The 16,267-nt window shown below is 41.7% G+C and overlaps 1 protein-coding gene across 8 annotated transcripts in view; it reads right to left on the reverse strand.

Annotated features, from left to right (window-relative positions):
- Rabgap1l (RAB GTPase activating protein 1 like) overlaps window positions 1-16,267 on the reverse strand; it is a 663,388-nt gene that overhangs the window by 36,465 nt on the left and 610,656 nt on the right. For all 8 annotated transcript variants that reach the window (XM_047519817.1, XM_047519815.1, XM_047519816.1 and 5 more), the window contains one exon: window positions 167-259. In XM_047519817.1, coding sequence (XP_047375773.1) covers window positions 167-259 — 93 coding nt within the window. The remainder of the gene's footprint in view (window positions 1-166; window positions 260-16,267) is intronic.

Here is a 16,267-nt window from a genome sequence, read left to right on the forward strand (position 1 = left end):
GTGGGCTACTTGGGAGTCCCCTGAAAGGAAGCACACCTGGACAGTTGGCATGGTCAGACAGCGCTCGGCGGATGGGGTGGGGGGAGGGCAGAGGGAAGCAAAACTGCCACAGCTGCTGCGTGAGATACAAAGGCGCTCTGCTGACAGTGCAGAGTGGCTCCCATACCTTGTATCTATCCATTGGGTCTTCCTGCTGCAGCTGACTCTCTCGCATTGTCTGATATTCTTTTTCATATTTTTTCAGCTTTTTGGTCGGTACCTGCAGAGTTTGGAGAAAATCACATTAGACAAGACTATCATTTAGGATTTCAACCCCCCCAATACTGGGACTGAACCCAGGGGGCACTCTACCACGAAGCTACATCCCCAGTCCTTTTTATTTTTTGAGAGAGGGTCTCACTAAGTTGCCAAGGCTGTCCTGGAACTTGCCATCCTCCTGCCTCAGCCTCCAGAGTCTCTAGGATTATAGGCATGTGCCACCATACCGGGCTGGGGAAGAATCTTTCCCAATGCTTCTGGCGTTCTAAAGGAACATTCCCAGCTAACTGCTGGGAACAAAAGTCTAGAGTCTAAAACAGGATTTGCAAACTTCTCCTGTAAAGGTCCAGAGGATGTGTCTTGGGTTCTACAGGCCACAAGGTCAAGGCCACAGCCATTCAACTCTTGCTATTGCACAAAAGCTGCCCCGGGTGACATAAGAGGGAATGAGTGTGGCTGTGTTCCAAAAAGCTTTATTCACAAAAATAGCCACAGTCTGTCCATCTGTTTTATTAAATACCGATCATAACTTTTCTTGTGTATGTATTTCATAGTGCTATTAATTTTAATTATCTTTAAATATAATTCAGTCTTCTATCATATTCAAAATAAAAATTGTTTAATAGAAATTAAAAAATTGAACAATGTATTTTTTATTTATTTATTTTTTTGGTTGTAGGTGGACACAGCATCTTTATTCTATTCATTCATTTTTATGTGGTGCTGAGGATCAAACCCAGTGCCTCACACATGCAAGGCAAGCACTGTATCACTGAGTTACAACCCGAGCCCATAAATATTTTCAAATGGAATTAATATACCAAAAAAGTTTGACAGACTCTTGAAGAAAAGCAGTATCATTGTACCAAAACAACAGTAAATCATCTAAACGTCTACAAACAACTCATCTAATTCTTGCTGAAATTATGTCATCCTCAAAAGACTCTTTCTGAAAAGACTAGAATCCTATAGAATCTTAGAATTTGAAAAATAAATAAGCACAGCATACCATAAAGGTCACAGAATTTGGCACTGGATAAACTAGGGTCCCAATGCTTACTACTTATTTACAAACTGTGTAATCTCTCTGCAAACAGGTATTTAACCTCTTGGCCTCAGTTGTTCATCTATAAAATGATGGGTAAATAAATTTCTACTTCATAAAGCTTGACAGCCAAGTTTAACACAGGTGAGAGATCTAAATAAATGCTTAGATAATAGAAAAATTTTAATTAAAAAAACTATTTAGTCAAAATAAACGTATTACAATTATTCTGCTCCACATGGCAAATCAAGTCTACTTTCAGTCTTCCTTGGGAGGCCAAATTATGTGATTACTTTAAACATCGAAATCTTTCCTTAGTGTTTAGATGCCTGAGAAAGGGACTTGAAATGAGGGAAAGCAGTTTTGTTTTGTTTTTGAGATTACAAACATGCCACTTTACAAACTTCTTGAGGAGCTGGGAAGGCAAGGATGGTGGTCTGGATCCTCAGAATCCACCATGACACCAGCAGAGGATGGGGTCCATCCTGGGCCCTCGATGGGTTCTTGCTCGGTTCAAAGTATGGCATTTAGAAAACACGTATGTGTGTGAGACCTCCAAAGACAGCGGAAAGCAAGCAGAATATTCATAATTATTTTACAGTTTGCTGGGATGAAGATAGTTTTAATTCTCTGGAACCTGGCCAGAGAGTTAAATGGAAAAGCAGACTCCAGGTATCACTCTCCTTATTCTAGTTACTTTGTTACTTCCATCCAGGAGCACTGTGAAGTACTGGAATTTTCTGCTTCTGAGCACAATTGGGAAGTTTCACAAACTCAGTCCAAACCACTAAACTGACACATTGTGAGAATATTCATCTGGCTGACCGGGACATATCTCCCTGTCAAATAAATGGGGACGCTTTCGAGGGTGTAACTGAATTGCAAGGCCATCACTGAGTACTGTCATGAGAAACACTAATCCTCCATCACTCCCCCTCTGGAGACCTTCCACAGAGTGCTGTGACCAGCCGGAGAGCTGCAGGAAGGAAAGCGCCGCTCCCCAGCTGGTGACCGTGGATGGTAGATAAGCAAGGGAAACACAAGATCAAGTGCTAACAGAACAACCATGCTTTTCTGGAATTTGGTCTCCATTCCCTTTAGTTTCCTTTTCTCTGTATGAATTAAACATATTATCAGAAAACCAAACATAGACTCTCAGGATCAAGTAGCAAATGGAACAGCCCAGTGGAAAAGAGGGGAGAAGTCCCAGAGTGTTAAGCAGCGGCAGGGTGTTGAGTGTATCCCCGGAGCAGAGCCATGGGCAGCTGACGGAGCCACGAAGAGCCTACTCAGCAGCCCGACCGGCCAAGTCCGCATGTTTCAGCATCTATTCAACAGGGTACAGGCTGGATGTCAGTCCCACGTGGAAGCATTTTCTACTATTCTAAAACAGATCTGGTCATCAATGACTGAATTACAGACTACAACTTGTTCCTAGAGAATTCTTCTAAAACCATATTTTTTAAAAAATTCTATTAATGAGATTTTTTAATATCAAAGTGTTTTTACTTAAGTCAAGCTTGCAACTTATGTTAAGAGGTTCATTTCCAAGTGAATTTTTAAAAAGAAATGCATTGAACATCCTCCATAAGCTAATCCTTTCCCATCTGGCTGAGATTCTAGGATGTTTGGCTTCATCTTGTTCAGGGAAACAGCAGGTTCCCAGAACAATATGTTGCTAGGAAACCTTCGAAGCTTATTTATCTTGTGCTGTGTGGCGATATTGAGCATCCACCTGTAATCGGCCCAGTGTGAAGGGGAGAGAGGCCTGGAGGAAGAAGAGAGGAGAGCTGATATGGAGCTCTTGTTATCTATGAAGCAATCTAAAAAAACAGACTTTGCTTTTGAAACTACATTTCAGGACAAATTTATATTTTATTTTAGGGAAAGGAATGCTAAGGCTAGAAATTTTTATCAGATAAAGGAATAACAAAAACTTCATTAGGTAGTTTTAATTAAAATAACATATGGTCACTAAAAATTATTACAATTGAAACAACCCATTGTCTCAAGAGCAGCATAGGCTACTCTCAAGTTAATCAATTTAATAAAGTTGTGCTCTTGAAGAACATGTTAAGAATCACACCTTTTTTTTTTTTTTTTTTTGATACTGGGAATTGAACTCAAGGGCATTTGACCACTGAGCCACATCCCCAGCCCTATTTTGTATTTTATTTAGAGACAGAGTCTCACTAGTTACTTAGTGCCTCGCCATTGCTGAGGTTAGCTTTGAACTCGTGATTCTCCTGCCTCAGCCTCCCAAGATACTGGGATTGTAGGCGTGCACCTCCACACCCAGCTACCCCTTCTTTTTAATGGTTACCTAATGTGGGAGTCCTGTTCCACCATTTGTCTACTCTCAACCTCTCCAGCATTCACTTTCTGGCTAAGTTCAGAAATCTGGAAGAATCCACGACTGTTTTTATGAGTTCAATTAATAATGAGCGTTCACTACATGGAAATGGTATTTATTAAAAACAACTGAACAAATAGAAAGGGGAAAAAGGATATCCAACCCTGGCACAACACCCGCAAACAAGCATGACAGGGTTCATTTAAATACCCAGCCAAGCTCAACATTTGGGACTTGACAACTGCAGTTTGGGAAGACAGCATTTTAAGAGAGAACCAGTGCTTCACCTTTTGAACTGTTTATGACATTTAGTGATATTTCACACTGTGCTTGACCTTGACATTTAAATTCATATCATAAATATTCATTTGCATGGGATTAGTAAATGGCAGCTGGCAGGGCTTTCAGAGATTGCTCGTTGGGTGCAATCGCCTCTTCAGAATGAGGACACTAAACAACTGTGGACAGACCTGCGCCTTGCGGCAGAGCAGTCTGGAGTCTAGCTGGTCTGCTTTCTCTCACGCTCTGCTCCTTCATGGGACTGGGCCACCTCTCAAGTAAAATGCTTCTCAAACATTAGCCATTTGAATATTCCTTCCCATTATGCCATCTATTCACATTTTACTTACTACTATTCTTTAAATCAACTATTAAAAAAACAGATTTATTTTACAAGAAAACAATAATTTGGAAACAGGAGTCAAAATGGAACAGCCTCCCAAAGATGTCTGCATTCTAATCCCTGGAGCCCGTGAATATGGTACCTCCATGGCAAAATGGGTGTTGCAGACGTGATTTAAGCTAAGGACTTGAGACAAGATCATTTTAGATTATTGGGTGACCCAGCGAAATTATACAGGAGAACTTTTGTGGACTCTATGAAGGAAGACATGAATACTATAAATGGAGGCCAAAGGTATCCAAGGTCACTCGCTGGCTTTGAAGACAGAAGTATTCCTGAATAGGGTGATGTGGGCAATCTCTGGAAGCTGGAAAAGGTGAGGGACTGGATTCTTCCCAATGACCTTCAGCAAGGAATGCGGCCCCATGATGTCCTCATTTTAGCCCAGCAAGACCCATGTCATATTCTAACCTAGAGAACTGCATGTTCTTTTAACCACTAAGTCTGTAGTTGTCTGTTATGGTAACAACATAAAACCTACATTCCTATTAATTGAGCTATTTAATATTTACAAAATTCAGTTGGAAGTTAACACTTTTATTGAAAGCAAGATAAAAATGTTCCTGCCCTTCATTTTATAGTCAACTGTAAAAATGCTAATATAAAAAACTGTGAACTATTAAGCCTTACATTAAAAATACCAGGAGAACACACTACACAGCAGTAAGCACAAGATATAAACCACCGGCCCCCGCTGACGTGCAGACTCAGGGCTCCTTGCTCCTTCCTCCTCCTCTCACCACTAGCAACGGGTCGTGAGGTTGGCTAAGTTGTACCCAGTTCTTGGACTGTATCCACTGGCATTTCCATGATGGGTTTATTGTATTCCACTGTTTACAATGCCTGTTCAGCCCCTCTAAAATGATTTCATGGCCAGCACTTTGAAAGATACTACACTAAATCAAATGGGCTTTTTCATCTGTTCCCCTGATAACGGGGGGTTACAATTTTACAATTCTAAACCAGGGGGAGTTTTATTAACTCCACTCCAGGCCACCAACACCTCACCTGCCATTTACTGATGAGCGTGAGCCTTATTCAGCTGTTACCCGGAAACAATAAAGACAAGAGCCTGGTGAGCTAAGGCAAAGGGGAGTGGAGGGCAGGGGCCAAGAAGCAGTGACCTTCATGGCAGCAAAGGAAAAAGCACAGCAACCGCTCTCCCCGTTGTTATCATGCTGGCCTCAGGAGATGCAAGAGGAGAGGCTGCAGGAGGAACAGGCTGAGTATCCCTCACTTGGATGGCAAGTGCTTCAGATTTCAGAATATTTGCATGTGTGCATGCGCGCACACACCCACCCATACCCACACACCCACACACTCCCCCTCCAGATAACCTGGGGATGGAACTCCAGTCTAAACATAAGTTCATTTATGTTTCAGATACTCCTTATGTACGTGACCAGAAGGTGACTGTAATGTATAAAGCTGCTCCCCCGCCCTTTCAGGTGCAGCCATTTTCCCTGCCTCCCAACCACTTGTCAGTCTGTGAACATCCTGGCTAGCTATAGGTTCATCAGTCAGCTTGCAAGTGTCCTTCTCTGATTGGTCCCCTGTTAGCCCTGTAGAATTCAACTGTTTACTGTAGCTTCCCCGCCATCTTTTCCCATCCTTCTGTCTGTCCTCCTCACTTTATCCTGCTGGCTTTCCACTCTCTCTAGCGCGCCCTTTCTCTTTCCTTTCTCTTTTCCTCTCATTTGCTCTCTTACCCTGCAGGGAGACACTGTTTGCTTAATAAACTCCCTTATGTGATTTCCCGTGTCCGGCTGGTTCCCTGGGATTTCCTTACAGTGACTTTAAACAACATTTTTGGTGCACTTGTGTTCTGACTGTGATCCGACCTCTGAAGTCAGGGTGGACTCTTCCGTTTCTGGTACCATGTCAGTACTTAGAAAGTAACAGATCTGGAGCATCTTGGATTTAGGGTTCCGACCAGGGATGCTCGGCCTCTACACTGGACCTCTTCACTCCCCATCTTCTCATTCAAGACCTATGTTTCTTATTTTTATTTATGACTCAGATTGAATATGTATTTTGTTGTATTTAATTTTAAGTGAGGGTGAAGGTTGTGGCTTAGTGGCAGGGCACTCATCTAGCACGTGTGAGGTTCTGGGTTCAATTCTCAGCACCACATTTTAAAAAATGAATAAAATAAAGATATTAAAGAAATTTTAAGTTAATTTTCGTTAATAATCTTTATCTTACTAATCACATCTGCCAGGATTATCACTCTATTTTGTATTTTTATTTTCATTCTCTTATTTTAAATACTCATTAATATTTGAATTTCACATGCATTAATTATTATAATAAAATATATTTTCTTACATATATGGTTTAGGTAGTTTTACTGACTACAAATACAATCTTTTTACTTTTTTTGTGTGGTACTGGGATCAAACCCAGGGCCTCGTACTTACAAGGCAAGCACTCTACCAACTGAGCTATCTTTGTACATTTAGGAGCTCAAGTGCTTCTCAACACCATAGATCTTAAACTTTGGATAATTAGGATAACAGAACTTTAAGAAACAAATTTGAACACAACTATATTAACTTGAAACAGAGACAGAAAGCAGAGAAATAACAGAACACACATGGAGATTTTTCAACCTCCTCTGCAATATATATGACAAGATCTTTGGTTTATATGGATTTTATGGAGTAGTATATCAATTTTATGAAAACGTGGTTTTTGAATTTAAAAGTAGGGAAAGAACCTGGGAGCCACCAGTGTTTCTCAAGGTAAGGTACTATTGGCATTTGGTGGAATGATTCTTCTCTGTATAGATTCCACTTTCCAATTCTGAGTACCTGGCAACCCTGGCACCATTTAACATTTCACCTAGTAAATATCAGTGCCCTGTTGTTTGACAATTAGGATGCCCACACACTTTTCCATCCTAGGGTTGGACACCAGGGTCTACAAGATTTGAAGGGTAGGTGCTCAGCATGGAATTTGTACTGAGAATTAATGAGCTGACCTGTCAGTCAAGGAAGGAGACAGGCGGCAGGCACGGTTTTCAGCACTCCCTGGTCCACCCTGATGCTTGCTTCTCTCTGCTGCTTTCAGTCAGCAGTAACTGGCATTAGGTATGGGACTGTTTCATGTCAAAGAAATTCCTAAGTTTTATAGTAATAACTTAGAAAAATCTATATTTAATCTTCCCAACAACTCTGTGAGGCAAGTACTATTCAGATTCTACAAATAAGAAAACCCCAGTCACACAGTTGGTAAATGGAGTTAGGAATGAGATACAGAGAGCTGACTGCAGAGCCTGCCCTTGTAATTACTGAGCTTTATTGTCTGGGACCAGAGCATAAAGGCAAAGTTACTTGAGAAGCTGACAGTCTAGACAGAGTGCCAAATATGTGTCTGATTACCACAGAGTTTCACAAGTGCAGTAACAGGTGTTCATGCAAGGTACAAGGGTGACCAAGAGTAAATGTGTGGGGTCAGGGTCAGAGAGGGAGCACAGCAATGAGGATTTTCCCTACACTGGTATAGGCAAGTTTCCTCACCAATTGAAAAATACGGTATTTCCCCCATGCTCAAAATTAACACTGGGTCAGTTAACTATAAGAACTATAATGCAGGACTTGAGAAACCTACTTTTCTATTTTAGACATAAAAGATATAAATATTTATTAATGGATACAGATACTGGTAAAGTAAATCACTTTTTATTTATTTATTTATTTTATTTTTGTTTAAGGCTGATATGACTCAGGTTAATGTTTTTCAAAATAAATATTCCCATGGTCATATATTCAAGTGCTTAAAATTTTAATATATAGAACAATTGACTATCCATTATGTATTATTCTTGTTCACTCAAGATAATTTCTTAGGATGAATATAAATTATTCCATTTAATACATTAACCATTGGATCAAGAAAATGTAAAATATAACATCTGAGTGTTTAATGAGATCTGAGTGTTTCTAAGTGAGAGTCATAGCCACTTCTGCAAGAGCTTATCAAGATCCGGACATGAAGTGGATCAGTGGCAAGAGAAACTCTCAGTTTGCAGCAATGTAAATGACCAGGAAGAAATTGATGAAAAGAAATCAGGAGAAAACATCTAAGAAGAGAGACATTTCCTATAGGTTTCACTTTATCCTCTTTAATGGGTCAGCAAAGGAAGCAACTTAGATTCTTTCTGAGCTTTTTAGCACTAAGAGAGGGGGACTGTTAGTCAATGTTTTACTGGAAGAGACTAAGGGAAGAAAAACTGACATGGTACGGAAGAGCTTATTAGATAGACTCTTTCCTTTGGTACTGGGGATTGAACCCAGGGGGCTTTACCACTGATCTGCATCCCCAGTCCTTTTTATTTTTATTTTGAGACAAGGTCTCATTAAGTTGCCCAGGCTGGCCTTGAACTTCTGAGTTGCTAGATTACAGGAGTACACCACCACATCCAGTTTATCAGGTGTATTCCTTTTCTTTTAAAATTTTTAAATATTTTTTTAGTTGTAGATGAATCCAATACCTTTATTTTATTTATTTACTTTTATGTGGTGCTAAGGATCAAACCCAGTGCCTACATGTGCTAGGCAAGTGCTCTGCCACTGAGCTACAACCCCAACCCCTTATCAGGTGCATTCTAATACTTGAGGAGCACAATGGTTTAAAAGCAGCGAGGACAAGGAAGGTATTTATCTCCTACTGCAACCTAACGTAAGACCCAAGGCTCACAGACATCAAATTTCAGGTACTTTTTCCCTGAATTCATAATAACATACGATCTCAGTACACCTCTTGCTGTCCTCTCCCCTGACACGTCCAAATTTCCCCACTATTCAGGACTAATGGTGTGCACACCTGTGACAGATTCCTGGACTCAATCATGAGGAACTGCATGAGGTGAGCCTCTTTCCAACATTCACGGCTCACTCCAGAATGCAGCATGCTCATCCAAGTGTCCCTGAAAGCTTCTGAAACACTGACTTCTACTTTCTTCACCGTGTTTAAATGTAAGCTGTCTGGTCTGAACGCTACAGCAGACTCAGGAGCTCACGCTTAATAGGATCTGCGTATCTATTCATTTCTGATTATCCTATAACTCTAATTTTGCATACTATTTTGTGAAACTCCTTGGCACTTCTGCTACAGAGCCTTCTTATTAGTAAATACTGTCTGGAGGTGGAGAAAATCCTGCACTATCTGTGTTAACAACCTCCAAAGTCACAGTTCCTAGCCCAGAACTTCTAAACTCAACCTACATAACCAGTTAGCTTCATGTCATCATTTGGATGTTTCACATCTCAGAAATTTTAAACATGGACTCATGCCCCACCCCTACTCACCTCTAGTTCCTCATCTTCCGCCCAGAAAGCCAAGTCAGAAACCCAGAGTCACCTTTGACTTCTGCCACACCGACACTCTTGCAATCACATGAGGTTATATAGTACATCCCTCCAAAAAACCTTCTCACTCTTCTCCCACCGAACCTTATGCAAGGCCCTGGCCCAAGTCATAATTACCTATAATCAGAACTACTGTAATAACACCAAACTGGTCTCCTGTGTCCATCCTTGCTGTACTCTGAATTTCTGCATCATAGAGCAAAAATAATTTTTTTTCTGATGTAAATCTGAAATTCTTCTTTCTAAAAATTTTCAATTGCTTCTCAGTACTTAGGATAAAAAAAGAAGTACTTAGCATGACTCTGCTGGTCCAACAGGGTCTGCTGTCACCTGCTTCCCCTACTCAATGCCCACATTGTGCAATAGCAAAAGGGGATTATTAGAGTTTCTGGTACTATTTAATTTTTTTACCTCATATTTAAAAATATCTATATCTTTGCCTATTTTATGATATTGCAGGTACATAATTTATTACAAAGTAAATACTTATGCATTGGAGGTATGAGCTCAAGTGACTTTTACTGACAGGGATGCACAGAGTTTTGGACAACAATTTCTGCTCCCACCACGCTGGCCTTATTTTAGTCCCTTTAACTGATGCATCATGCTCTGCCCTGCCTCAGTTTCTGCTGGGATGGGTCCAGCAGGTTCACCCTATGAAGATGAATCGAAAGGTCTGAGGTGGGATCGGGCACCTCTACTTTCAGAGTTCCCCAGGCAGTTCTGATCCACTGGAAAACCACTGCAGTGAAACTCGGTACATGAGACTGGGAGGAGTCAGAACAGGCTAGACCAGCTTTTACTAATTGGCCTGAGACTATACCCACTCATTTCTAGGCAAATACCCATGCTGTGATAGAAGCAACCAACTTAGAAGTAAACTTTAGGAGAGAATAAATTTGTAAGATTAGAAAGGACCAAGCTGGGCAGGGTGGTGCACTCCCAGTGACTCGGCGGGCTGAGGCAGGAGGATAGCAAGTTCAAGGCCAGCCTCAGCAACTTAGCAAGGCCCTGCTTAACAAGACCCTGTCTCAAATAAAAAAATAAAAAGGGCTGGGGATGTGGCTCAGGAGTTAAGTATACCTAGGTTCAATCCCTGATACCAAAAAAAAAAAAAAAAAAAAAAAGAAAAAAAATCAAAAAGGACTATTTTTGTCATTATTGACTATTTCAAGAATCTGTATGCACATTTTGGATACAAAAACAAAATTAAATTTTAATGATGGGGGCTGGAGATGCTCAGTGGTACTCAGTGGTGGAGTACTTGCCTAGCATGTGAGAGGCACTGGGTTTGAATCTCAGCACTGCATGTAAAATAGCTAAATAAAATAAAGGTTCATCTACAACTGTAAAAATATTTTTAAAAATTTAATGATGGGGAAATTCGTACTCTTCAAGAGCGATTATGTGAGCACACACTTGTTCTTTGATACTCTATGTAGAGTGGTTTGGAGTTAAATGGTCTTGCATTTGAAAGTCTGCTCTGCCAAATACTAGCTATATAATTTTACAAGCAATTCATTTAAGCCTCTTATGCAGAACCTCATTTTTTTAATGTTTTGTAATAGAGTAATACAAACATCTACTACTAAAGTCATTTCCTTTTATTGAGCACATAATGCATGACACAAAACTGGGCTAAGCACTCAACCTAAATTTTAAGCCTCATAAAGATAAGCTGGTGTTCTATGCCCATTCTATAAATTAGTAAACTGTGAAGGACTGAGGGACATACACAGGCACCACAGGAGTGACAGGGGGCTCAACAGACCCTTTGATACCACAGCTAAGCCCCAGTTGTCAGGTTACCGTGATCATCATCTACACTGCCGGTCTCCTTACATCAGGACCCTGACACACCATCTCAGCAGCCTACTGCAACTAACCGAGCTACTCAAGGGTGAAAGTACTGTCATTCTAACATCTGAATGGGAGATAGGAACCTCTGATACTTATCATATTACGGGTATAAAAAAAATGAACATATTCACCCTCATCCTTCTGGGCAAGCTAGAGAAAAAGAGAAGGTCAAATAGTTTCTAAGGTGGTTGAATCAGAAACTTAATTCTGGGAGAAGCCTGCTTAAAATTCCATAAAGTCTTAAGAGGGGGCAAGCTGAAATGACAGATATTCCTCCTTTTACAGCCTTCTGAAAAAAGCACTGAGGGCATAAACCAGTCAGGTGATTTCCAACGTACGGCAAATTAAGGCCCTGGAGTCTGCTGGTACCTCAGCGCAACTTCTGAGGTGACGTCTGCGTGAGAAGGCCCTCTTTGTGTACTCTCTCCTGTACTCTGGATTCCCTTCTGTCCTCTCTGTGACCCATACTGATTTATGCAAATAATACTGGGTCCTTTTCCTCACTGACATGATACAGTTGCTGTGGGATCAAAACTATTCCTTCTATTCATCTTTAAATCTCTTTTTCTCAGATACTTTGCACTTGTAGGAAGGGGGGCGGGTATTTAGCCTGTTTCTCTTTTAAGCAGTAATGATTCTTCTGTCACTATATTGGTTAACTTCACTTGGGAGCTGACTTAGGAAGATTCTAATTTTTTTTTCTCTTGGTTAAAAACTAAGAAGCAATACTAAGTTAGTATACCATGCTGGATAAATTTATTTCTCTTCTTTTGGGGGGGTTAGTCCTCAAAATCTACTATATATTGCAAGTAAAATTCCACTTCTAAATGAGTTTTGGGTTATCACCTAAAATTTTTAGCGAAACGTTTGAAGAGTAAAAGAATGATACCAAGTGCTAAAAAGTAAGATTATAAAATGGTATGTATTACCCTCAATCTGGTTCAATGGTATTGGTCTGATTCCAGGAAGCAGATTAATCAAGATGTAGTTCTGAAGCTGGGCTACAGAAAGCCCAGCCAGCTGTGCATTCCGAGTGAGCTCATTCAACTTATTTAAAATTAGACAAGACAGAAGAGAAAGAATGACTGGAGAGCCACGTTACAGACACACCGTTCTCTATTACCATCAAACACCACATTCATTATCATAGTGCTCTTACACCACAGAACGCTACGAAACCCGAAGCAGCACTTTCATGCCAGTTGTTACTGGAAATTAGAACACAAGCGAATGTATCTCTTGCTAAAAACACCCACAGTAGGCACCAGGCTATAGACATTTCAGGCCATAAGAAAATGAATTAGAGAACAATGTATGAAAACCTTCCTTTAGATAAGTTCAGCTTTACTGTATGAGTCCATCTGAGAAGAATAATCAGTTGGAAAGGAAGAGAAATGGGCAAGCTTCACTGTATTCATCTACCTTTAAAAGCAGCAGATAAAACTGGTTAAAGTCACCACCAGCAGCATTAAACCACATGATGATCACATTGCCATTTTTATACACCAGTTTTTGCAACATGGGAAGAAAAATTTATCCCAACAGTCTTATAGCTCTAAAAATCATCTGCTCACTCCTTCACCAAGTTTTCATTGATTATTTATAAGGTGGCAGGCACAACCATTCTGGAACAAATGTACTGTTCACTCAAGGAGTTCATAAGTCTGGTGGGGAGAAAGATAGTCACAGAACTTAAATAAACACTGGACTTCCAAAGTAAGTTAAACACTCTGAGGAGAGGTGGAGGGAGAGGGGTGATAACACACGGCTCTTATTTTGATGGCTTCTCTGGGAATGACAAGGAAACTGACTCTGAATAAGGAGAGAGTGCTCCAGGTGTAGGGAACAACGTGGGAAAGAGAAAGTCAGCTAAGCCATTTCTCAGATCAGAGAAGAATGAAGCCTGAGGTTCCTGTTGTGGGTTAGACATGGGGTGTCGCCCACGAGCTCCTGTGTTAACGCAGGTGTGTTCAGTGGTGAAGACTGACTGGGCTGCGAGATCACAACCTATTTAGCTCATCCAAGTGTGAATGGACTGACGGGTGGTACCTGGAGGAGGTGGGCACGGGGTGTACCCTGGAAGGGTTGTTCTTCCAGGCAGCCCCCTCCCTTCTCCCTGTCTCCTCTATGTGCAGAGCAGCTTTCCCCTGCCAACCCCTTCCCTCATGATGTTCTGCCTCACCTCAGGCCCAGAGAAATGAGGTCAGTCCACCATGGACTGAACCTCTGAAACCATGAACCAGAATAAACTTTTCCCCCTCCAACTTATTCTTGTCAGGTTTTTTGGTCACAGCAACCCAAAGCTGATTAACACAGCTGCTCGGGCAAAATGAAGAATGTCAAGATGGTGACACAGCATTAAATGGTCTAGTCAGCCTTTTTACTGCTGTGACCAAAAGACCTGACCTGAATAACAGAGGAGGAAAGTTCATTTTGGGGTTCATGATTTCAGAGGTCTTAGTCTATAGATGGCCAAATCGATGCCTCGGGGTCTGAGGTGAGGCAGAACATCATGGAGGATGGCTGTGCTGGAGGAAAGTAGCAAGCAGAGATGGAAAAATATAAACCCCAAAGGCATCTCCCAACGGCCGACCTCCTCCAGGCACACCCTACCTGCTTTAGTTACCCCTCAATCCCTATTAGGAGAATAACTGACTGATTGGGTTAAGGCTCTCATAACCCCGTCATTTCATCTCTTAAGCCTCTCTGCATTGTCTTACATGTGAGCTTCTGGGGGTTAGCTCATCTCTAACCATAACGTCGCCCACCTGTGAGGCTGGCTCTGGGAAAGAAAACGCATGTTGGAGGGACTGCAGACCATTGCCGCAATGTGGTAGAGATAGGAAGTGCCGGATGCTGAAGAGACAGGAGCGGGATGGGCACCAAGCCAAGGCGAGGGCCTCCAGGGGCCAACCGCAGGGAGCACCCAGCACTGTCACCTCACACTTCCCCCAACAGTGACCTCAGAGCCACTGTGCAAGCCAGGCTGTTACGTGATCATTCTGTGGGCTGCTGTGAGGGAGGCACAGAAGACGTCTCTGCTTTTAAGGAACTCACAAATAATGTACAAGGGGAGAATCTGCTAAGTGCCACAAGAAAGGCATAAGCACCATTTGCAGGGGATTTGGGGCATAGAGATCACTCACTTGGGGTAAGAAACTACAAATGCAGAGACAGAAGAACCGCAGACTACTGGAATTAGCCTCCTTCTACCTTTAGAGCCTCAATTTTGTGACAGTTCCCCAGGAATAGCAAATACACCCAGCAGCACTTCCTGCGTGCCAGGTACGGAGTGCTGCACGCCTGTGTGTACTGGTTCACTTGAGCCTGACTCCATGAAGAGGGTGCTGCCATCATCCATCTGAGCACAGAGAGGTTAAATGACCTGCCCAGGCCTGCACAGCTAGGACAGCAGGGCTCATTCACACCCAGGCAGACTGGGTCCAAAGTCCTTGCTCATGTTTTATTTTGCTTTGTTAAAAATCTATATTTTGTTACTGTGCTTCTTTTATTTTTTTCTCCCAGATTTCTGTTCTCACTTTAATCTTTTTATCTATGAAGTTATTTATATATACTGTTTCAAATTAACTAGGTGATACACATAACAAGAGCAATCTTTCTAAGGATTTATCCACCTTTATTAGCTGGAGCCAGACTCGACAGGAAAAGCAGTACGAGATATATTTAGATCTGAATTTCCGAAAGATGCAACACAGACAACACCATTTTCCTCTGCTGTTGAGAACAAACCCCCGTGGGTCTGCAGGATGTCCCCTAGAGATCATGCAGTTGTGGACAATTTCTACTGATCCCTGAGAACTGTGAGCACTGAATCAACGGAACTCTGCGAGCGCCTGCATTGGCTGCCAGTGTTCGCAGAGCCCAGTGCCAGATCAGTTCTAAACAGAGCTGGGAGGCACGCATCCTCGGTGATTCAGCAAAGGGCTACTGTGTGCAAGGCTCGGTGCCATGTGCAGTACGGGCTACAAAGGCAGTTCTAGCATAGTCCTGCCATCAGGAAACTTACAATGAACTTTAACACTTTGCTAATTGCAAGACAGAAATATCAGCCTTATGCTATTATGGTTTAGAGAATGTTTTCATAAACTCATCAGGAAATTTAGGAGAAACTTTATGGAGGAGCTAACGGGTAAGAATTGTACAGAGGTTTCGTTGCTGACGATTCAAGTGTCAGGATTTGGGGTATGGAGGAACACAGATACGTAGCAGCCTCTCAGGACTGGAGATAGGCATGCTATGACACTTCTTCCTTACTACCGGGTAGGATGTGTCTTCTGATAGGTGACAGCCAACAGGCCCAGAGAGCTGGCCACAGGAATTGTTCTACAGGTGTTCTGTTGGCTGGCTTGCCAGGATCTTACATTTAATTCATGCAGAGCCAGAAGACCCCATGTAATATTTCTAACCAATCCAATTCAAAATTATTTCTTTATGCTAATTAGAAAACCCTTTGGCATAGACTTAAAGTAGAAGTTGGTTTAATTTACAGTAGTTATCTCCTAATTACAGTCTTTCCAATGCCAACCAACTACTCCTAAACCCAATTAGAGTGCTACTCCCAGATCCAATTAGGGTGGTTCAGACACTCATCATGGACCAGGTATGGACAAACACACTAGGCTGGAGTGTTTTCCTGTGAAGTACAGATAGCATTGCAGTGGAGTAGGACTATGAGA

Source organism: Sciurus carolinensis, chromosome 12 (genome assembly GCF_902686445.1).
Source record: "Sciurus carolinensis chromosome 12, mSciCar1.2, whole genome shotgun sequence".
Lineage (NCBI taxonomy): Eukaryota > Metazoa > Chordata > Mammalia > Rodentia > Sciuridae > Sciurus > Sciurus carolinensis.